General features: G+C 41.9%; 1 protein-coding gene across 1 annotated transcript in view; it reads left to right on the forward strand.

Moving 5' to 3' along the window:
• The window catches only part of Col1a2 (collagen type I alpha 2 chain), a 34928-nt gene extending 13498 nt beyond the window's left edge, over positions 1 to 21430 (forward strand). The window contains exons 19-52 of the mRNA NM_053356.2: positions 57 to 155; positions 483 to 536; positions 649 to 756; positions 1111 to 1164; positions 1262 to 1360; positions 2388 to 2441; positions 2906 to 3004; positions 3536 to 3589; positions 4043 to 4096; positions 4516 to 4569; positions 4910 to 4963; positions 5908 to 5952; positions 7070 to 7168; positions 8303 to 8410; positions 9071 to 9124; positions 10283 to 10336; positions 11070 to 11123; positions 11217 to 11270; positions 11350 to 11457; positions 12026 to 12079; positions 12919 to 12972; positions 13917 to 14078; positions 14754 to 14861; positions 15544 to 15651; positions 16011 to 16064; positions 16152 to 16259; positions 16384 to 16437; positions 16792 to 16899; positions 17377 to 17430; positions 17554 to 17661; positions 18016 to 18274; positions 18844 to 19028; positions 19702 to 19944; positions 20938 to 21430. Of these exons, the coding sequence (NP_445808.2) occupies positions 57 to 155; positions 483 to 536; positions 649 to 756; positions 1111 to 1164; positions 1262 to 1360; positions 2388 to 2441; positions 2906 to 3004; positions 3536 to 3589; positions 4043 to 4096; positions 4516 to 4569; positions 4910 to 4963; positions 5908 to 5952; positions 7070 to 7168; positions 8303 to 8410; positions 9071 to 9124; positions 10283 to 10336; positions 11070 to 11123; positions 11217 to 11270; positions 11350 to 11457; positions 12026 to 12079; positions 12919 to 12972; positions 13917 to 14078; positions 14754 to 14861; positions 15544 to 15651; positions 16011 to 16064; positions 16152 to 16259; positions 16384 to 16437; positions 16792 to 16899; positions 17377 to 17430; positions 17554 to 17661; positions 18016 to 18274; positions 18844 to 19028; positions 19702 to 19944; positions 20938 to 21084 (3165 nt within the window). The 3' untranslated portion in view covers positions 21085 to 21430. The remainder of the gene's footprint in view (positions 1 to 56; positions 156 to 482; positions 537 to 648; positions 757 to 1110; positions 1165 to 1261; positions 1361 to 2387; positions 2442 to 2905; positions 3005 to 3535; positions 3590 to 4042; positions 4097 to 4515; positions 4570 to 4909; positions 4964 to 5907; positions 5953 to 7069; positions 7169 to 8302; positions 8411 to 9070; positions 9125 to 10282; positions 10337 to 11069; positions 11124 to 11216; positions 11271 to 11349; positions 11458 to 12025; positions 12080 to 12918; positions 12973 to 13916; positions 14079 to 14753; positions 14862 to 15543; positions 15652 to 16010; positions 16065 to 16151; positions 16260 to 16383; positions 16438 to 16791; positions 16900 to 17376; positions 17431 to 17553; positions 17662 to 18015; positions 18275 to 18843; positions 19029 to 19701; positions 19945 to 20937) is intronic.
• Positions 21431 to 23461: the final 2031 nt, after the last annotated feature.

Genomic DNA, 23461 nt, shown 5'->3' on the forward strand with positions numbered 1-23461 from the left:
AGAAGACTGCCTCTGCAGCCTGCTTCCTCCTGAGGGAACATTTTGTCTTCCCACAGGGACTCCCTGGTGTTGCTGGGGCTCCTGGTCTCCCCGGTCCCCGTGGTATTCCTGGCCCCGTTGGTGCTGCTGGTGCTACTGGTCCCAGAGGACTTGTTGTAAGTGGTCAATACTATAATATATTTATCTGTACCTTGACTTTACCTTGCAACTTTTTTGTCTTCCTTCTGTACTGCTGTGCAAAGGCTTATACTTCTTATGTAGCCTCATTATTGCCTGCATAGTCCCTCCTCTGTGCACGCATGTAAGCTTCTTCCTTAGCAACTTGTGGGGAAAAGAAATCGATGAGATAAACTCAGTGTGTGAGTCTTACCCTTCAACCAATACCATTTTACAGACCTTGAGTTTAAACAACCCAAGAGACCTGTCTGCTGCAGTCTTGACACATTTCTGTCATTTGACCCCCTGTTTCTTTCGGATCTTAGGGTGAACCTGGTCCTGCTGGCTCCAAAGGAGAGACTGGTAACAAGGGTGAGCCTGTAAGTATTCAACTTATCCTTATCAATTTTCAATCCAATTTCAGTAGCTAGATGTATTATAAAAATATTTTTCTACTCTCCTGATTCTTTTTTTTTTTCTTCATAAAAACAGGGCTCTGCTGGAGCCCAAGGTCCTCCTGGTCCCAGCGGTGAAGAAGGAAAGAGAGGGTCCCCTGGAGAACCTGGATCTGCTGGTCCTGCAGGGCCTCCAGGGCTGAGAGTAAGTTCTGAATACTCCAGACACAGCAGGCCGTGAGCCACCCCTTGGCCGGGAACTGGTCAGCATTTCTCTGTGTGTTTCCTAGATGAAAGAGTATCTGCCTTCCGTTTGTTTTATTAAATTAGCAACTCAGCTCTCAATTTGGTATGTTATTAAATTGGTCTGGAAACAATGTTGACCTATTTTTGCCAGATGCCCACCAATGCATTCCCTTGGCATTTGGGTAAAGCACTTTGGCTTGATGTGCACCGATGTCTTCCTCTTAGGCTATATCATGCCCCGTCTTAGGAAAGTCTACCCAATGGGATCTACAGGTTTCTTTAATCCCCTGCTGTCTCATGCACTTTCCCACAGGGCAGCCCTGGTTCTCGAGGTCTTCCTGGAGCTGATGGCAGAGCTGGTGTGATGGTAAGTTGACCACCCCTTACTTCCCAGGAAGGACCTTGGTAATGCCGGTGCTGGATGTGTCCTCAGCCTCTTCATTTGGTCCCTCTCCTATTAACAGGGCCCTCCTGGCAATCGTGGTTCAACTGGCCCTGCTGGAGTCCGAGGTCCTAATGGAGATGCCGGTCGCCCTGGAGAACCTGGTCTCATGGGACCCAGAGTAAGTTTCAGAGAAATTCTCATAAAGTCCTTTCTGGATTTGGGGCCTCCCTTAAAAAATGCTAAACACTGAGGGGTTCAACAAAAACATCTAAAATTAAGTTTGTCAGTAGATTTGCCAATGTTTGCCTTTTCAACCCAACTTTATCAGAACCCCATAGGAGGTTCCATGCATGGTGCTAGTCCATAGGTTTCCTCTGTATTGTTTGAACCAATGGCTAGGAGAGTTTGGGGAAACTGTATCTATTTTAAAACATCCAAATTAGTTTTGTTCTCTCCTCAGCACGTATCTTTTATCTTAAGTTATGAGTTTTCCATAAGGTATTCATGATATGTATTAAGGCTATACCCTATTAGTTTATTAGATTCATAAGTAAAGCCATTTTTCCATCAATCATAAAGCTCTGTAACACATTCAGCATCACACCAGCTAGAGAGGGGTGACCTTCTGATCCAGAGATACTCAAATCCATAGCAATAAAGTCATTTTTCCCCTCCATTATCTCTTAAGGGTGAATATCAGCTGTAATTTTATACCATAAACAAGTAATAGGGGGCAACACATATAGCAATAAAAAAAATCCACCTTGGAAATTGCTTACCAATTTTTTTTCTTCCTGTCCTGAAGTAAATAGTATAATACATTTTGCCCATACAATAGGTTGCTTAATAGTTTCTTCTGATCCCTATGAATGAATCAGTTGCAAAAAAATTAAACACAAAGGATCACACACACACACACACACACACACACACGCATGCACACACACACACACACACACACACACACGCATGCACACACACACACACACACACACACGCATGCACACACACACACACACACACCACAGGAGAAAGATTTCAGAGTTCTTTTCATAGTTTCCAGCAAGGCTGCTATAGCTCTAATGAATCTCCCTCAGCAACAAACAAAAAGTGAGAAGAGAGGGCTCTGTGGAATTTCAATTAATTCTAGCCTTGAGTACAGAAGCTAACGTACCAATATGAAAGGACCCTCATTTATTTTACAGGGTCTTCCCGGGTCTCCTGGAAATGTTGGCCCAGCTGGTAAAGAAGGCCCTGTGGTAAGTATTGCTCATTTTCCATTTCGTTTTCAAGAACACTTATTGTACCCTCCTCAAGTCTATTTTTGAGGCTTATGTTTACATGAATACATTGAAAATAAGTATCAGCCACCTCAACATCATCTGGGAACAGAAGGTAATAGATTGTAATTATGGAGTCTAAATAGATGCAGGACTGAAAGCAGAGAAGGGATAAGAAAACCATGACTGGGAAAATTGAAGCAGGTGACAAGGGGACAGAGAAGGAAGAGAGAGGGGCAGATTGCGTGCACATGAGATTACATTGTCTGTCTGTGTACTGACATTCTATTTAGAACAGGGGAATTGAGTCATAATTTATTGGCACTTTCTACGGGAAGCTTTGTGCATACAGAAAACTACCATGTTTTGTTATTTGGCAAAATCCTCATCCTGATAGCTAGAAACCATGGGGACGGGGAATAAACTTGAAACTCTGGTTTCAGGGTCTCCCTGGCATCGATGGCAGACCTGGCCCAATTGGCCCAGCTGGACCAAGAGGTGAAGCTGGCAACATCGGATTCCCTGGACCCAAAGGCCCCTCTGTAAGGATCATGGCTTCCTCTGTCTCTCTCCATACCTATATGCTACATCTCTGCCACAATCAAGTATTTATCTCCTGATCCTCAGTTTACCTCAAGGCAGGTCCTCTCACCACAAGAAAGCTTTAGTGTAGCCATTCCATTAAAGCTTTACCTATGCTGCGGCCTTACACACTACTGGAAACCTACCTGAGTTACACACCTCTCTCTACAAGGATTCCTCTTGTATAGAGCTTCACAGTATTGGATTACGCCTTAAATAAGACTTTCAAAGCAGAGAAATAACAGTAAAATACACAAACCAGCAACAAAATAAAATCAACATTTCAAAACTGTCATAGAAAATCGGACATAGGACATTCTCTTTCATAGTTTCCCCTTCCCTGACTTCCCTCCAGTTGCTCCATTGTATCTGCCTTTACTTTGTTACCTCTTGATATCATGGCCTCTTTTTTCTTAGTATATGTGTGTGGGGGGGGTCTTCATAGCTTTTAATAATTTTTAATGTTTGTAATATACATATTATTTTTACAGGGTGATCCTGGCAAACCTGGTGAGAAAGGCCATCCCGGTCTCGCTGGTGCTCGGGTAGGTGTTAACTTGTACAGAGAAATTTCCCTAAAAATGCACCTTCTTTGAGGCTACCCGGCATCATTGTTACTTTCCAAAGTAGCATCGTAAGGGTCCTTTTACAACTATGAAATGGCTTTATTTTGAACTACATGGAAAAGACAGTGAGCTATAACAAACCAGAACACGACATTCAAAAATGAAGATGCATCTGGTCCCTTATTTTATTCATATTATGCTTAAGAGGTTATGAATATGTGCTCAGTCCTTCATAAACTGTCTCCTATCTGGGAACTTCTCTTGAACAACACAAGAAGTTAATTTAGAACTGGGTGGAGCTCACAATGAGTTTCTTTAATTCTAGTAATACTAAGCCTGTTTTGAGGAATTAGCTTTCAGGGTACTTTGAAGCCTTACAAGCTATCTGGCATGTGTATAACCATGGGCATTTTTGTTCTATTAAACATTTAGGGAGCTCCAGGTCCCGACGGCAACAATGGTGCTCAGGGCCCTCCTGGACCTCAGGTACGTATTTCCCCCTGATCTGTTCCAAAGCTTTGCTCTTCAGAGAAGCCATCTTCCCATAGTTAAGGTAGTGAATTAGCTTCAATGCTATCTCTCCTCTGTCACTGGCATCAATTCTATCTCTTTCTTCTTTGGAACGTTTGTTTGTTTGTTGTTTGTTTGTTTGTTTGTTTGTTTGTTTGAAATTAACCTCTGGCTTCCTACATATCTGGCAACTAACAATGTAATAGGAATACTTGGATTTAAAAGGGAAAACGAAATCTTTATATTTGGGCTAAAATGCAGAGACAAACAGCTAGTTCTCCTTCATGAAACTGGACTTACGAATTTGTCTTTAGAGTCTCAACATCAACACGTGATGTCATGATGTCAAGGGGGCAGTCACTAACATCCACTGCCATCTCTTCTGTCACTTTCAGGGTGTTCAAGGTGGCAAAGGTGAACAGGGCCCTGCTGGTCCTCCAGGCTTCCAGGTGAGCCAACAAGCAAGCAAGATTCTGACTTTCACCACGCTGTTCCTACCAATTCACTATAAGACTAGCAGTACCCCCAGTACCCCTACTGTAACACTAGCAGTACCCCCAGCACCCCAGCACCCCAGCACCCCAGCACCCCAGCACCCCAGCACCCCAGCACCCCAGCACCACCACCATCCTGAACAGGCAAAAGGCAATTATCTAATGCAGCCATTTTTTGGAGTTACTTAATAACACATAACAATGTCCATGATGTTATTCCTTCTATACGCCCCAATTATCATCATCTCCCCTGAATACAGCCAGAAGATTGAAATTTTCCTATCTCTTCATCTAGGGTCTCCCGGGTCCCTCAGGTACCGCTGGAGAAGTTGGCAAGCCAGGAGAAAGGGTGAGTAGGATGACCTGAGAAAATCTAATAATTTCCCCCTTTATAAATGTCCTATTGCCATGTAATTACAATACAAAAAAAGTCATATTTCACACACTAATGATAGCAGTCTACCTTGTTGGCATTGAACAAAATAATGAAACATCTTATTTATATTTTCTCCAAATTGCCTTATTTTGTGGATTGACAGAAACATCACAATAGAAAGCAAAACCTATTGACCGCTTCACGTAATAGCCTTATTTTTTGTTTTGTTCTCTGCTATATTAAAATACAAATTATTTCCTTCTCCATAGTGAAAACGTAAATGCACCGATTTTCAATCAAACCAGGGCCTGGAAAAAATTGCTTTTAATGTTTTTCTTGGCATTCAGACATGACACTGCTATCCACGATCAGAGCCTGAGTTCTGAGTCATTTTCTCTAATTGTGATGAATGCGTCTCAATTTAGTTACATTCTGTAGCCTCGTCTCCTTTGTCAACACTGGGCCACATTAAAGAGACAGCTGGTCAGTAATAAAAGAGATACACATGGGGATACAATTAACTAGGTAACATACAGGATATGGTAATTTCTATTAAGAAGGCAGTAGTTGTGTAGCTAAGATGCACACGGCCTTGTTGTGTTTGGGACCCTCCTGACATTATCAGAGAAGATAGGCTGCTTTGTTGGTTTATAAAAGACAGGGAGCTAAATAATGGCTGATTTTCTGATATCAAGTCTGCAACAGACACGTGTTTCAGAGCAGCAGTCTCTGTTTGAATCTTTCTACAAAGCCAAAGGTTTTGTTGTACACCCTAGCCTGTATATCAAAGTGTTTATGTGAGTAGAGCCCAGACAGCTTTATTTTCTAAATGGGAATATTTTAGATACTTGAAGTGCAAGTACACATACGGCTACACACAGATTCCATGATTTGTTTACTATTGTGTCTTTACCTAGGGTCTTCCCGGTGAATTCGGTCTCCCTGGTCCTGCTGGTCCAAGAGTAAGTGGCACCTAGTTACATTTCACTTGACCTGTTTTGAAAAGGAGTGCTTGTCCCTCACACGACTGGACACCTTCCTTAAAAATAGTTCCTAACCTCTTCCATAGACATTGCCAGGTTCCTAAGTTAATAGTAAAAAATTCTGGCTAGCTGATCATATTTCCTATTCAATAACCTTATGATTTGAGAAACATAAATGAACAAGTGTATGTGTTATAGTAAATAATTTATATAAACAAATGTGATGTACTTATTGTAGTTGCTGGCTTTGAGCCAAGTAAGTTAATACCTAATATCTAAGGTGAATACTTACAGGATGTGTTTCTATTGAGAATCTGAAGTTAAATTCAAGAGTCGAGTTCTATGAAGGATTAACGACATTCTGTCTATGCACATTGGCATAGCTAGAAAGACTAGGGTGTTTAAGTCAAAGTATTCCATTATGTCATTAGAAGCCAGAGGTTAACTTCAGAAACCAATAGTTCCATAGAACAAAGTTAGAGCAAGGACCTTTGATATAATTGCAATGTGGAACTATGATGTAAATACTCATACTCTTCGCCACAAAATGTAATGTCATGGTGAGGTTTAGGTGCAAATTCAGAGGCATTCAGCTAAACAGACACAAATGAATACACCAAACACACACACACACACACACACACACACACACACACACACACAGCCTCTGTTTAATATCCTGCTACATCATTATTACATGAGAGTGTAAAGAGAGAGGTGATGTTACAATATAATCCTATCCTATCATGACATAGCTTTTCAAGTAAAACTCCATCATCTACCCTTTGACTATGAAGTGTATCTGGCATTTGACTTTGCCTGAAGCACAGAAAAGTCCATCCCTTCAGAGTAAAGGGATTCCAAAGGTTGAGTATGATGTTTCCACAGCAACAAGTTGTGGAATCGCAGTCTGAGCATATTAGAAGCCTGCGATACCTCAGCAATATCTCAGGCCTTTCTTCCAGTATACCAGGAGGGAAATGAGAGATGAAAAAACGTGCTAATTTTGCTAAAATCTGGTAGAACTCGATCTAAACCTCTAAGCAAGTAAGACTGTCAGACAGTGTCTGAGTCACTTCCAACTGTTGTCTTGTAGGGAGAACGTGGTCCCCCAGGTGAGAGTGGAGCTGCTGGTCCTTCTGGTCCTATTGGAAGCCGAGGTCCCTCTGGAGCCCCAGGGCCTGATGGGAACAAGGTAAAACTATTATTTATAGGTCGATGGACTGGGCCCATGTGCTTCAGAATAAATAGATCCAAAAGAACAATGACCATTTTGGAAAGTTTTTATTTCCAATTGCATGGTGATTTCTACCTCAGTTATAAACGATATGATTCCTGCGAACATAATTATTCCAAAAGGTAATTTGAAGAAGGAAAAAAAATCTTTGTCTAGAAGCTAAGAATGAATTAGTATGGTTTTACCCTTTTCCAATTACATTGTTCATGCTTTTCATTGAAACCAAGGACTACCCTCTACCTGTCTAGAAAATACATTTTGTTGTATCAGCATCTAACCCCATACAGTCAAATTTCCAAAAGTAGTGTAGTTTTTAATAGTGAATTTATAACTATTTAAATTAACTAAATACTACACTTACCCCAAAGGCACAAGTCTAAAAGTTGGTGTACCAAAGTAGATTTCTAGTTTAGTTTGAGTTTTTTTTTTAAAGGATAAGCAACTTATATGACTCCCAATTCTGGCCTTTGGGGGAACAAATGGAGAACTTGATTCAAAAAGATATTTCATTATATGGAAGGTATTAGAGGGGGGAATGAAAACAACATAAGAGGGAATCAAAGAAAGGAATATGATGACATTCAGTGGGGCTTTTAAAGGGATCTATTCATCTCAGTGGCTAGCCAACAGGTTTCACATGTAGAGAATTGTGAGGCTTAATATAAAAATGGAAGCTACATTCTCCACTCTTATGGAGACAATCATCTCCCAAACTGATGGGGTCTCCTTCTATGTCACTTGCCTGAGCTAAGAGACTTATCACTGAAAAGGTTTGTGGGCAAACATTTTTCAATCTCTCCTTCCCATTGTCCTGCCTTCTTCTTGTCTGAGCTTGCCTTCCTTAAGAGGACACGATGCAGGCTGCAGGAGAATAGCAGCCACCCACTCTCTGCCCTCTTCTCTTTAGCCATGGTGTCATTAATAGCGGGCCCCCTGTTACATCCTTCCTCCTTTCAGTGACGCTCCTTTGTGTCTCTATGCAGCCAAGAATGCCATCTATTAAACGTTTAAATTGGAATTCTTCAAGAGTTTCAGTCTTGGCTGTCTTCTTTTGCTACTGAAATAATTGATTTCACATGGTTTTCATTCCAGGGTGAAGCTGGTGCAGTCGGTGCTCCAGGCTCTGCTGGTGCCTCTGGTCCTGGTGGGCTTCCAGGAGAGAGGGGTGCTGCTGGCATACCTGGAGGCAAAGGAGAAAAGGTACTACTCAGTAATGGGCCTGGATATATAATAGCCATGAACTAACTCCAGGCAAGAAGGCTGTGCAAGGATCCACCGTGGTTTACAGTCCCTAGCAGGCGGTCTGGTAGCATTTTGACATCTATATGCCCCTCCCTCTGCTACCCAGCACCTACCCATGTCTAAACTCCCAAATCTGGCAAAATTCCTTGCTACCATGGAATTTCATGCAAGCAGATGGTGTTGAGTAATACATGAGGCTCATTTTAATGCCACTAACAATAATGCCTCATCCTGCCCTAATTAATGAAAGAAGCTCTATCGAACAGCTGTCAAACGTGCTATGGCATTCGTTATGTTGTAAGAGTGACCAGGCGCCACTGCCCGTTGCCATGTTGTCTTGTGATTTCAACCTCATCAATTTGAAGCTCGCTTCATGATGAATCAGAGGAATGTTTATTTTTTAGTATTCGGTAGTTATCTGAGAGGGGCCAGAAAAGATGAGCTTCCTACTGTTTTTCCCATTCAACATCCTATAAAGTGGTGGGAAATCAGAAAACACTGAAATTCTTAAAGGGTGGCCGGCATTATAGAAAAATTTTTGTCAAAGCACTCTGCAGTTCATTTCCACTCAAAAGTTTAGCTGGAGAGCAACACGTGGCTCTTGCTTTGTACTTACAGGGTGAAACTGGTCTCAGAGGTGAAATCGGCAACCCTGGTAGAGATGGTGCTCGAGTGAGTAGAATCTCTGTTTAATGTTTGTTTGTTCTTAAACTCTTATTTTGTTTTTTTTTTTTTTGTATCTTATTCCATTGGATTCAGCAAATTCACAAAGGAGACCTACGAAAGAATCCAATTTGAGGAAAATTGCAATCCATTATTCCCCAGATCACTAACAATATCATTTTACATGCTCCAAAGGAAAATAGAAGCATGACGCACCTTTGAAAATCACATCTTTACTTTCCCGACCTTCTTTGGTGTGAAGTATTCCAGCACCAAGCTACACACCGAAAGCTGCAGGTTTAGAAGACCACTAATGAATAATAGAGCTTTTAGAAAAACAATTCTCTCATTTAAAAAAAAAAAGCCAGAGTCCCCACCAATGTCTTACTATTCACCTTTCCACCTAGGACCTGAGAACTAAGCTCTGACTACCTTAGGTGTCACAGATGACCCCCCAAGGAAGTCTAATGACCTTCCTGAGCTGCCTTCACTCTGGCGCTTCCTTGGTGAGCTCTGTCACCTCTCCCTCCAAGCTGATGACACACTGTAACATATTCCTCCTATTCTTTGCCTTGAGTCACCTCATTCTCATAGTTCCAAATAAGGCTATGTGTTTGCTTCCCTCCAGGGAATCTTACAAAAGTGAAGGAATACAGAACTCCTGAGTCCTTCTCCTGCTCTAGCCTTTCACAAATCCATAACCCAGTTCCTTCCTCCTGAACTGACCTCTGAGAACCTTGATAACAAGTACCAACATAGATTAGGGCTTTCTCTTTTTCATTATTAATACAAGTGTGTGTGTGTGTGTGTGTGTGTGTGTGTGTGTGTGTGTGTGTGTGTGTGTGTGTGTGCGCGCGCGCGCGTATGTACTCTTGTTCACTTGCACCCATTGAGTGGATATGTGCCTGTACCATGACTAAGTATGGAGCTCAAAGGACAGATGATGAGTGTTTTCTCTCCTTCTATGGATCCCATATGGGTCCCATGGCTCAAACTTGGGTCATGAGGCTTGACTGCAAACACCTTTAACTGCTGAGTCATCTCGCTGGCCCTCAGGAGCTTTCTTGATGTCCTACCACAATGTGCAAAGTCCTATGTATGAGGACAGAGTTCAGTTTGGATGCTGTGTATTATTTTCAATAAGACCTATTTCCTTTTGGGTCCTAGGGTGCTCCTGGTGCTATAGGTGCCCCTGGTCCCGCTGGAGCCTCAGGTGACCGGGTACGTATGCATTTGAAATAAGTTGTATATGTTTTCATTGAGTTGTAACTCTCTGAACGGATAGCAGTATGTAGAATTCCCTGCTTGCCCTAGTCCCAAAGAGCCTCGGCAATTCATTTTTATGGCTGGGTCTAAAGCCTGCTTATTTAAAAAAGGAAAGAAAGAAACTGGCCGTTGCAGGAAACAAATGCTGCTTGTTTGGTGTTCTCTTTTCTTGCCTATGGACGTGCCAACTGCCTGATCTATACCTTAATCCCTATCATTTATTTTAAAGACTTTCCCTCTTGCCCATTAACAATATCCTAATGCACTAAGCCTTCTCAAAGCCTTCAATTGTAGAAAGGAAAAAAAATCAATAAAATACATAGTGTGCCCATTTCACATCGAACAGTTCATTTAAAATAGACCTTATTTATTGTATTGCAAAGATTGCAGCAAATAGATCAGTCCTGCATCCATCTAAAAATTAAAATGTCCTCCTACTGGTATTACGGGGACTGATTTATGGTGTTTCTGCAAGTGAAGCACCAATACCACTCTACCTTTTAAAATGAAGCCAGCCTTAAGTAGAGGAAAAATTCACCTCATTTTATTCTCTGAAATGTCCATTAGTCTCTTCCAAGGTAACTGCAAAGTGTGAGAACAACCCTCTTTCTACTGCTCTTCTTTCTTCCTCCCCCATCTACGTGAGGCACATTCAGCAACTCATCACTGGTCTTTGGTGCTGTTACAGGGCGAAGCTGGTGCTGCTGGTCCTTCTGGCCCTGCTGGTCCTCGAGGTAGCCCTGTGAGTAGATACCAGAGCTTTACGGATACTCATATTTTATGGTTTACAGACATCTAAGGAGCTGTGACTGTGACATCTTTATCTCCCACCTAGGGTGAACGTGGTGAGGTTGGTCCTGCTGGCCCCAATGGATTTGCTGGTCCTGCTGTAAGTATCACATAAGGGAGATTAATGTGACATCAGAGTGAGTCAGAAGGCCAGTGCTCACTGCTGTTCCTTCCAACAGGGTTCTGCTGGCCAACCTGGTGCTAAAGGAGAAAAGGGAACCAAAGGGCCTAAGGGAGAAAATGGCATCGTTGGTCCAACCGGACCTGTCGGAGCTGCTGGCCCATCTGTAAGTTGAATTCACTGTTGACCAACATACCCAAGCATTTTTATAGTCCAATATGTGCCCATAAAGTGCCCACTGTTTACTAAGCATTCCAGATAAAAGATTACATACACACGAGTGCATGTGTGTATTGTGTGCAACACACACACACACACACACACACACACACACACACACACACACACACACACAGGATTTCTTTGTGTAGCCATAGCTGTTCTGAAACTCATTCTGTAGACCAGGATGGCTTCAAACTTTTCCAAGTGCTGGGATTAAAGGCAAGGCTTGGGTCACCACACCCTGAAAAACTTTTTTTTCTTTAAGAATTCACGTTAAAACATCCTGTAAAAGTTTTTTTAAATATCTTGTTTTCATTCCTCAGTAATCCATGGGGTGTTACTAGTTGAAACAGAACAATTATTTCATGTGATGTAGATAAGTGTGTTTCATTTCTAAATTTTTCTTCAAGGGTAGAGGACATAGAGGAGAATGTGCCATGGGAAAACAAGCATGACATTTGCAAGAGTTACTTGTTTTGTGATTTGAAGCCACCTTTTTTGCTTGCATTTAGGGTCCTAATGGCCCACCTGGCCCTGCTGGAAGTCGTGGTGATGGAGGGCCCCCTGTGAGTATCTACAATTGACTTTTCTTTCTTAGCTTACGTACTAGTGACAGTTTGAAAGTTTCAGAATTCTGGTAAATTTGAACTGTGACAAGGAGGAGCTTGAGAGTCCTGTCCTTTAGAATCTGATCAGAAAAAGTATGAAGTTCACCAGTACTGAGCTTAAAGTCAGCTACATGAGCACTAACTCAATCCCAACTGCAACTCAGGGCCTCAGAGGTTTGCTGCTGCCCAATGAGGGAATAAACAAGGTCAAAAATCAGGCAATTTAATTGGAAAACAGAACCAGAATTTCTTTGGTACCTCTTATCCTTTTGTTAATGTCTTGATTCTTCTAACTAACTGAGTCTCCTTCTCAGCCCAGGTTTTCACCCCAACTCCCTAGAGCCCCAGAGGTCTCCAAGAATGAACCCCTCTAATGTTTTCCCTCCGTAGGCAATACTTAGCACACTGGCTCAATTTCATACTTCCTTCTCTGAGCAACACTCCTTTTCCTACTGCCCCCCCTCTCTCTCCCAGCCAAGAGGTCAATAAACATTCACATATCCTAATGAAAATATCTTATACTCTCCCATATCACCATCAGATAGCCTGCTAGCACTACAGAAAGTACCAACAACCTTAATGCAAAATGCAGGCATTTCATCTAGAAGTATACTGATAAGATGTGTAGACTACTAGAACCTTCAGGATCCTAGTTAACTGCTCCCCTACCTTAAACTGAGTGTTACCTCGTCTGTTTCCATCTTTAGCCCCGTGATAATTTTCCAAGGGGAAAACATCTTGTCTTATCCTAATTCCTAGAGTTGACTTGACTGAGTTTGAACATGTTTGGTTCTTAGGGTATGACTGGCTTCCCTGGTGCTGCTGGACGGACTGGTCCCCCCGGACCCAGTGTGAGTACATCATGCCCCAATATATCTCCATTTATACTCACCAGAAGACCAGGCCTCTGGTAGGAAATTAGGGAAGGAAACATCTATTAAAACAAATTGTCAATATTTGCAAATACTTTCCCAATTTAAAATTATGTTTAATGAATAAGACAAAACCATTACAAATTATATTCAGGGTATCAACTTAAATACTGTGATTTATTCATGCAAATACCAGCACCCTTTGGAATGCACAATCATTTTTCACAAAGAAAAGTGCAACAGGTGCTTTGGTCACGTATCTACTATTTCTCTGCCTAATTACCCTTTATGGCTAATATTCTGTCTCCAGTCTAAAGCCACAATTTAAAGGAATTTAAAGGTAGTGTGGTATCTAACTTAATTCTCATTCAGACCCTCCTGTCAGGACTCAAGAGAATTTAATTATCAAGGATTAAGTATTCCACTCGAGGTTTCAGAGGAAAAAGAAATAGCAAAGATGTTGATTTCTTAGAACCTTTTACACATTCATAACAGAAAAATCTTCGTTCCTTGTAGGCATTTAATTAAACCTAGTCAGGAGCATATGAGCTCCTCAGTTATGAACAGAACACCAGGGTTGGCTTTGCTCAAGAAAAAAATGGGCAGAGTCTGCAAAAATCCAAAGTTTCCTTCAACCAAGACTTAATCAGCAGACTTAAATCTCTTCCTGGTTCTGACTCCAATCCGCTGGGGTACCAAAGATACAAGATGTCTTGCCTTCATCACTAAAGGTTCCCGCTGATTCTCCCTCATCAATAGCTTTATTACGGGCAGGAAAGAGAAGTTTAAAAGTTCCAAAAATGCCTGGGATATTGTTTTACAGAGTGACACTGTTCAAATCCTAGTATCTAGGAGCAGGGCAGCTCCTCTCCAAGTCTGGAACAACCAAGAGAAAACAAATGACCTTATACATTTGATCACAGGGTATTACTGGCCCCCCTGGTCCCCCTGGTGCTGCTGGTAAAGAAGGTATTCGTGGTCCCCGTGGTGACCAAGGTCCAGTTGGCCGAACTGGAGAAATAGGTGCATCTGGTCCCCCTGGATTTGCTGGCGAGAAGGGTCCTTCTGGAGAACCTGGTACCACAGTAAGTGATTTCAAACCCCTTTTCTTCTCAACACTTGGGTAGAGTTAGAACAAAGCCCCTTTACAAACCCTCAAGCGTTCTGTATCTATTAGTGAGTAATGCAGGCTCTCGAGTTGAGCTCGACTGAGCCAGGGAATCTGCAGCACACAATAAGGTGCTGTGGTAGAGGCAGATGCACAGAAAGCACATGATAAGAATGACGGAGGTGAGGGACTGCAGCTTCTCTGTCACAGCCCTTTCTGCTCTCAGAGGGATCTAAGAATTAGCACAGAACCCTACTGCTGTGGCCAGCCTTCTGTAAATTAATCACGCTTCATACGCTGCTGACTCCTTAAACATTCCTGGTTCAGAATTACTGCAATTCCCGCCAAGTGCCCATATTAGACCTTCGAAGTCGAGATCAAAATTTTCTTCCCTGCGTAGAGTCTATGAAGATTAAATCCACACGCCCAATGGCTGTATTAATCTCAATGACACATATACATACCAAAATGTAAATTTGCTGTCATTCTCGGGGGAGGGGGTGGGAAAGACATTCAAGAATGTGTCCCACCAATTATAAGTCACTGGCCTGTTCCTAAACCCAAGACTCCTTGTCTTCATAGTCCTTGAGCTAGTCTGTATTATGAAATAGGGTCTTACCAGTAATAATCAGTATTTTTTCCTCTCATCTAGGGACCCCCTGGCACTGCAGGTCCTCAGGGTCTTCTTGGTGCTCCCGGTATTCTGGGTCTCCCTGGCTCTCGAGGTGAACGTGGCCTGCCAGGTATTGCTGGTGCTCTGGTGAGTTTGACGCCATTCTGATTCTCATTAACATAATAAAAGATTTTAAAAGCTGCCACTTCAGATGTGACAGATTGATCGCTGAATAACTCCACTTAAGTTTTTTTTTTTTTATTCATGGCATTTTCTTTATACAGATTACCTGTCACCTATCCAGGAAGCTTTAATACTACCTTACTTAGACACATACTGTAAAGGCACAGCTTCACATTATGCAGAATGATTTTTGTTCTTTCTACACGCTTAAGAATGATATAAGCTCTAATTGCATTTACTTCTCTGTGATGTGAAATCCTGGCATCATTTATCCCACAAGAAGAATGGGGCCGTTCACAGGAAGTTCATGAATCATTTCATTTAACCCTATACGTGACAGCAGCTTGAAGCCACCTTTATCCAGAAACGTATCGACTTTATGAATTAATTTTATTTGGGGTACATTAGATGCCGTCAGACCCTACTCCTATCCCCATACATAGTTACATCCACATGATGGATCCTCTAAGTGTAGGGAAGACAGAGGGAGGTTGACAGTGATGGTGATTCCTGCCATGTTGTGACCCATCTACATTCGACTTAGCTGCTCTCTTTCAACTAGAATTTTCTGGAGTTGTTTTTGGCATGTGTGGTCAGCATTCTATCTTGGGATAGTAATGTCATCTTATCTTCTCTGCCACTCTAGGGTGAACCTGGTCCTCTGGGCATTGCAGGCCCTCCTGGGGCCCGTGGTCCCCCTGGTGCTGTGGGCAGTCCTGGAGTTAATGGTGCCCCTGGTGAAGCCGGTCGTGATGTGAGTACTTGGCTCGTAAAATCAAACCAAGCAGGATCTCATTCTGTGTCAACTTCTAGTGTTGAACTGAGGTTCCATGCCCCGAGCTTCTAAACTAGATAATCTACTTCTCCATATAATGATCTTTCTTTGCAGTAAAACTATGAGAATTGCTTGGATTTGAAAATGGTCTTTAACTGAAAGACTGCAAATTGGGGCTTCAATATTTAATTTCTAAAAAAAAAAATCAAATTAGAAAGTTATTGCTCTCCCCCTTCTTTTAACTGTCTGAACACTGGGAATAATGAGGGCAGAGTAGCAGAGGCAGCGAGGCCAATGAATCACCAAGGCATCTTAATTTGCTTGATATTCTCTCATAGGGTAACCCTGGCAGTGATGGTCCCCCAGGTCGTGATGGTCAACCCGGACACAAGGTCAGGACACCTTTTCATCTTTCTCTAATTTAAGAGTGATCAAAATACCGACAGATTAATGCTAAGTTTCACTTTTGCCTCTGGTAGGGAGAGCGTGGTTACCCTGGCAACATTGGTCCCACTGGTGCTGCAGGTGCTCCTGGTCCTCATGGTTCTGTGGGTCCTGCTGGGAAACATGGAAACCGTGGTGAGCCTGTAAGTATGTAAATGTTGTCACCCTTGTGGACTTTACTGTGGCCTCACACTTGATCACTAAGGACATCAAGAGGATGGTCTTGAACTTGGCTGATGAGTTCTATTTTTCTTCTCTAATTCACAGGGTCCTGCTGGTTCTGTTGGTCCCGTTGGTGCTGTCGGTCCAAGAGGTCCTAGTGTACGTACATGGTGATAATTAATATTTAGGAATTAAGAAGAATGATTCTAAACCATCTACTTAGACAATAGATAAATATATAGGCTAGACTTTGGTGTTTTAGTCCAGAGTGAGAAATGATTCAGATGACTTTATTGATTTTAAGTCTATTCTGCATGTTCATGTTAGTTAGTCATAAGGAGGTAGCCCTTTTGTGCACTGCTCAGTTAAGGAAATGGCCAGAGAGGATGGCAGTCCAGTTAGACCTTTGTGTGCTTCAAGTGTTCTTTGTAAATGGATAAAACACCCTTCAAAGAGAGATAAGTGATGTCATTGTAAAAGAGCAGAAACCCATCTCTTTCTCTTTCTTTATAGGGTCCTCAAGGTATTCGAGGTGACAAGGGAGAGCCTGGTGACAAAGGGGCCAGAGGTCTTCCTGGCTTAAAAGGACACAATGGATTACAGGGTCTTCCTGGTCTTGCTGTAAGCAAAATATGACCTTGCATGAGTTCTAACTCAAATAACCTTCAGGTCCCTCCTCAGATGCCCACTGCTACTATGTAACACACACTACCTTCTAGAGCCATTCCAATTCTCCAGCTAACCCCACCTCTCTCAGAGAGGATCCAGTTTCATACTCTAGCCCAAAGAGGTAAGGGTTAAAGGAGCCAGAAACAGCCGTATATTAACATCTCCAGGCAACAGTGTCCTTCAACCCCACTTAAAATAAATATAATTAGAGGGATGAGTAATATTGCACTGTTCAAATGGCTTGCGGAAAAAAATAATTGAGCATAATACATATAATGAAAGAAAAGAGCTCCACTTTACATTCTCAATTTTCTCAATCCGGAGTCCATTGAAACGAAAGTTTTGATTCAATTTGGAAAGGAAAAAAAAAAACCTATCTACTGATGCATGTTCTGACAATACTTTATTTTCTCTGTTCTCTCTTTGAAGGGGCTGCATGGTGACCAAGGAGCTCCTGGTCCCGTGGGTCCTGCTGGTCCCAGGGTAAGTGAATCAAAATTAAAGTCCTTCTCTTGAACTAAAGAATTATCTAGGCAGTGAGCCCTAGGCTACTGCTACCTGTGGGGTTTTACTCATTCATAAGCACTCGGTATTCTTTCTCTTTAGGGTCCTGCTGGTCCTTCTGGCCCCATTGGCAAAGATGGTAGATCTGGACATCCTGGACCAGTCGGTCCTGCTGGCGTTCGTGGCTCTCAGGGTAGCCAAGGTCCCGCTGTAAGTATGACTGGGAGGGATAGTTTAGGGCTTCCCTGACCAATGGAATGCTTCCTTCAGACTAAACCAATGAGATTTTGATAGCACATGGGAGTAGCTTCACTTCAGTAGCTCTCTGAGAAGTTTGTAAACTGTGTGTATATATGATGGGCTCTTTTGATCCTTCCCTTTGTGACTGAGATCAAGTAGTCTGTTTACATAAGCTTGTTCCTTTTTCTCGTGTTAGAACATGTACTCCTTTTTCTCGTGTTAGAACATGTACTGATACAAAGCACATCTGGCAATTTCCTGTCCTGTCTGCCTCTCCCACCATGAGCCACTTTAAAAATGGTCTCTCTGACTCTTCCTTTTTAGGGTCCCCCTGGTCCCCCTGGGCCTCCTGGGCCTCCTGGTGTCAGCGGAGGAGGCTATGACTTTGGTTTCGAAGGAGACTTCTACAGGGCTGACCAGCCTCGCTCACAGCCTTCACTCAGACCCAAGGACTATGAAGTTGATGCAACTCTGAAATCTCTCAATAACCAAATCGAGACCCTTCTCACTCCTGAAGGCTCTAGAAAGAACCCTGCCCGCACATGCCGTGACTTAAGACTCAGCCACCCAGAGTGGAAGAGCGGTGGGTTGAAACATTTAAACCACACTAGACCCCCAAACAGCTGACCTTTCCAAAATCAACATCCATTAATGTTTACAACGAATGTGTATTTCGACCCAAAAACTGCACTGTCAAAACTCACACCCAGTTAATGAAACATCATTTTCTTCCTCTGCCCATATCTGGCCTTAAGTCTGTTGACTTGTTTATTCATTTACTCCCAGTACAAGGGATTAAATAGCAGGCCTTAGACATGCTAGGCAATGTCTAGCAAAGAGCTCCATCCCTCAGCTACATTTTACACTTTTTGTTTTAAGACCAGGTCTCACTGCACTGGCCTCTAATTCACTCTAGTCTTAGTAGGACTTTTAAGTTTTGATTTTCCTGCCTCAGTTGGTCTAAACACCCTGATTGGATGTTTCATGAAGAAAAGGGAACTCTTAAAAATTCCCACTAACTGTGGAATAGGTGATGTAACAGCACCATCGAAATGTTTTTTTTAAATGGGAATCAATATTATTGACAAATCATTATTATTAGAACCCGCATTTTGCATTAAGTTTACCAGCTGGTCTTTCTTTCCTGAAAAGATTACTACTGGATTGACCCTAACCAAGGATGCACTATGGATGCCATCAAAGTGTACTGCGATTTCTCTACTGGTGAAACCTGCATCCAGGCCCAACCTGTCAACACCCCAGCCAAGAATGCATACAGCCGTGCCCAGGCCAACAAGCATGTCTGGTTAGGAGAGACCATCAATGGTGGCAGCCAGGTATGGAATCCGTCAAGTATTTGGTCTTTTCCTAAATATGATTTTCCTATGATTATCATTTGCTTTTTAATTACTTGGGCTTTAATCCTTTTATGCACGTGAGCTTATTATAAGAAACTGCTCTTTTCACAAATTTCAATTCTATCCTAGATTTCACGATAAAAGATAGGACTCCTCCATCTAATTCGATATTATTATTCAAATTTGACTTAGTGGGTAATCATTGGAGAAATAGCTAATGTCATTTCATGTAAAGGTGCACTGGCCAGCAGATCACCCACCCCCATGCTATGCATATGTATGTAGAGTGGGAGCAGCTTCTCTGAATTTTTAATCAGACCTTCCCACTGATGTTACCAAATGACAGTACAACCCAGTATATCACAGAAAACAGAATGAGCTCTGACCTGTCTCACAGCCACAAATTCTAATGAAGGGACATTCACAGTGATGGAGAACTGAGTAGGGTGCTCTTTTTCAGTGACACTGACCTAACCAGGTAGATCTTATGATCCTTAAAGCAACCGAAGCCTTAACAAGGGGGTCACGTCTCCTTAAAAGAGCGCCCTTTTCCTAAGCCCCAACTCCAACTCCATTATGTCTCCTTGATGCATTCTTTATTTGAGTCTCAGTATGCGGGTCTACTTAAGGGTTTGCACCTTCCTCTCCACAGTTTGAATACAACGCAGAAGGGGTGTCCTCCAAGGAAATGGCAACTCAGCTCGCCTTCATGCGCCTGCTAGCCAACCGTGCTTCTCAGAACATCACCTACCACTGCAAGAACAGCATTGCGTACCTGGACGAGGAGACAGGCCGCCTGAATAAGGCTGTCATTCTGCAGGGCTCCAACGACGTCGAACTTGTTGCTGAGGGCAACAGCAGATTCACCTACACTGTCCTTGTCGATGGCTGCTCCGTAAGTAATGGGAAAATGGAAGGAGAACATTTACTTTGGGAGATGAGGTAGAGAGTTCTAGCTTAGGCTATGAAATGAACAGAGGAATGAGAGACTTAATTGACTTTTTAAAAACACATTTAAGTGTATCCAGCAACTCTGTGATAACTACAGGCATTCATATTAGATACTGACTTCTAGGCAACTCTCACTGAGCTGACTCCCATGCCCACACAGTCCCTACTTGCCCTTCAGCATTTAGGGTTCCTAGATATTAGCATGTACCCAGAATTCAAAACTTACTGGGGTTTAAAGTGCTTCAGTTGCTCCTTAGAGTATGGCCAACATTCTAATTTTTTGAAAAAAAATTGTTTTTAGTATAAAGGTGTGTAACATGTTTTATGTGATATGCTATAAGTAGAATAAAATTTTAAATGTCAAATTACTGCATACATACCCAACTGTCAGCACACACACACACACACACACACACACACACACACATGATGCATACACATAACATATACAAACACATATACAAGATACACACAGACTACACACACAAATACACAAGTACACACACACACACAAGATGCATACTTACCATATATACAAACACATGCACACAAGATGCACACACACACAAGAGGCATACATAACACATACACAAATGCACACACAAAATACACACAGACTACACACACAAGATACACAAAACACCACACACACACACACACACAAATACATACATACACACCATATGCTCATCTTGTAAAGAATATGTATCCAAACATATTTGAAACTCACCAAGTTCCAAGTGAGAACCATCCCCTAAAAGACACCCGTGATGCTGTATGTCAACAATGGACTTCTTAATCAGGAACACCTATCTTCAGAAAAGTATAGACCTGCCAAAAAATGTCTTTTATAGACTCTGATGCTTCGATGTAAGTCAGATTCAGCTGTAAGTGACCTTATGTACTCTCCTTATTTCCCATTTTTTTTATTATACAGAAAAAGACAAATGAATGGGACAAGACAATCATTGAATACAAAACGAATAAGCCATCTCGCCTGCCATTCCTTGACATTGCACCTCTGGACATCGGTGGTACTAACCAAGAATTCCGTGTGGAGGTTGGCCCTGTCTGTTTCAAATAAGTGAACTCAACCTAAATTAAAAAACAAAAACCCCTGAAAAAAACTTTCTCTTTGCCATTTCTTCCTTTAAAAAAAAAAAAAAAACTGAAAGCTGAATCCTTCCGTGTTTTCTATGCACCTACATCTTAAACTGTGGGCAAAAGAGAAGGATTGGTCAGAGCAGTGTGCAATATGATCCAGATAAGTCCCCTCCCTCAGGCCCTCCCCAAAACGTTTGCAGTGTTATTTCTGTGGGTTTTTTTTTTAAACACTCTGACACCTGTTGTGGACATTGTCAACCTCTGTAAGAAAACCCAAATAAAATTTTAAAAATAAAATAAAAAGAAACCCATGAACATTTGCACCACTTGTGGCTTCTGACTATCTTCCACAAAGGGAAGTTTAAAACCCAAACTTCCAAAGGTTTGAACTACCTCAAGACACGTTCCCGTGAGTGTAGACCACCCCAATGGGGGTTGATGCAGACAGTCATGAACTGAGGTACTTGTTTTGCTTTCGACACAAAGGTGCTAATTAGTAGTATTTCAGACACTTGAAGAATGTGGATGGAGCTAGAAGAATTACAGAAGACTCGATCCTCCATAGTGATGTGCAGTGAGTGGGATTCTTAATTTGACTTAGCGGCCCTCTCGTTCACCTTATCCCCAACTAAAGGAATGAAGAACACTTGCCCCAGATTCTCTCCTCTCTAGATTCAGCATTCGTTTCTTTGCCAGCCTCATTTTCGTTCCTCCCCGTGGTTCCGAAGAAGTCCTGTTTCTTGGACAAGCAGAAAAAAAATTGAATTGTACCTATTGTGTATATGTGAGATGTTTAAATAAATTGTGAAGAATAAAATAAAGCATGTTTGGTTTTCCAAAAAGAAAATACTGAGTAAAAGTCCTTGCTTCCATGCTCTTTGCCACATGAATCTAGATCTCGACCAGCCATTAGAACAAGGGAACCTTGTTGGGAAGAAATTATGCAAAAAAAAAAATAAAAAAAAAAAAGGTAGAAGGAGCCCAGAAGGATTCAGGATATCTAAGCTCCAGTCTCTGCTATCTTCCTTGCAGCTAGGTGACCTTCAGGCTCTATATCTGGGTCCTGCTTCTAACCAGATAACAAGAGGAGGAATTCTGTTCTGCACAGTGATGCATCTGTGACTCCCGAGTGCATGGTACCTAAATGACAAGATACTGTTGATATCTGTTTTCTATAAGCAAAGCTTCATAGAAACTTCAGCTTCATTACCCATCAACCACTCTGTAACTATGGCTGAAAGTTGGTCTATGCACAATTAATATTAACTAAAACACTTTCAAATAGTCAGTAAAAATGCCACACTCTTAAACTATGCTGCAATCTGCGTCCAATGCCTGTTAAGAGGAAATGCGTGTGCTGTCAATCAGCAGAGACAGTTGTGGATAATAGTACCAAGAACACCTACCTGCCAAATCAAGTTCACTTTCCTCCCCTGCACCTTTCAATGACATCTTTCACACACTTAAACATAGTAACGTGTCAAGTGAAATGTTAAGATTCATTTAGAACTTATTCCCTGTTGCAGAACGTAATTGTTATTGTAATATTTGCCTCCTGTTATAAGTCATTTCAAGATTCAATTAGTTTAAAAGCAAAAAGACTGAACATGAGGAAAATTGTAACATTAAAAAGTTATCGAGGTCTACTAACCAAGTGATAATATCAAGTGGAGGCCTTCCTCCCACTAGAATCTGAGTCCTGGGATGCTTGCTAAGGTACACATACACGGACACCAGCTCCCAAGTCCAGATCTCCTAACAAGTGGGTGTTTGTACTTCCTGTGCAATCCTGATTCCTGTACCAAGTAGGAAACTCAAGTCTCTGTATGCCCTTGATGTCTCTACCATTCCACAGCTGACAAGCATGAGTAGAAACACCCAGTCACACAATATAAAGAAAGCTAAAACCCTGTCATCAAAATGCTATGACTCCCTCAAACTAATCATTGGGATAGCAAGGGCAAAGGTGTATGGTGAAATTGTTAGTCTCTGGGTTGAATGTAAGTATGGCTTCTGGCTTGTGACATAAAGAAGAGAGCCAGCGTTTCATGAGTACCAACTGTGGCCCAAATACACATCTGAGCCTCTTCTGCCAATGGATTTCCAAGGTAACAGTCTTAGTAGTCACTCTATTCCCCAATGCATTACTACATAAAAAGGGGGAGATAAGTAACATTTTTAAAAAAAAATAGATAACAGTGACAAAATGTGCTACGTTCAAGATACTAACAGAATAAAGAATTAAAGTTTTTGATACCCTAATAACAATTATGAAGATGGCTAAAAAGAAAAAGAAAACCTGCTTTTAAAGCCTGTCTTTACAGATCTATATAGCATGCTTGTAAAAATATCAAGAG

This window comes from Rattus norvegicus, chromosome 4 (genome assembly GCF_036323735.1).
Source record: "Rattus norvegicus strain BN/NHsdMcwi chromosome 4, GRCr8, whole genome shotgun sequence".
Lineage (NCBI taxonomy): Eukaryota > Metazoa > Chordata > Mammalia > Rodentia > Muridae > Rattus > Rattus norvegicus.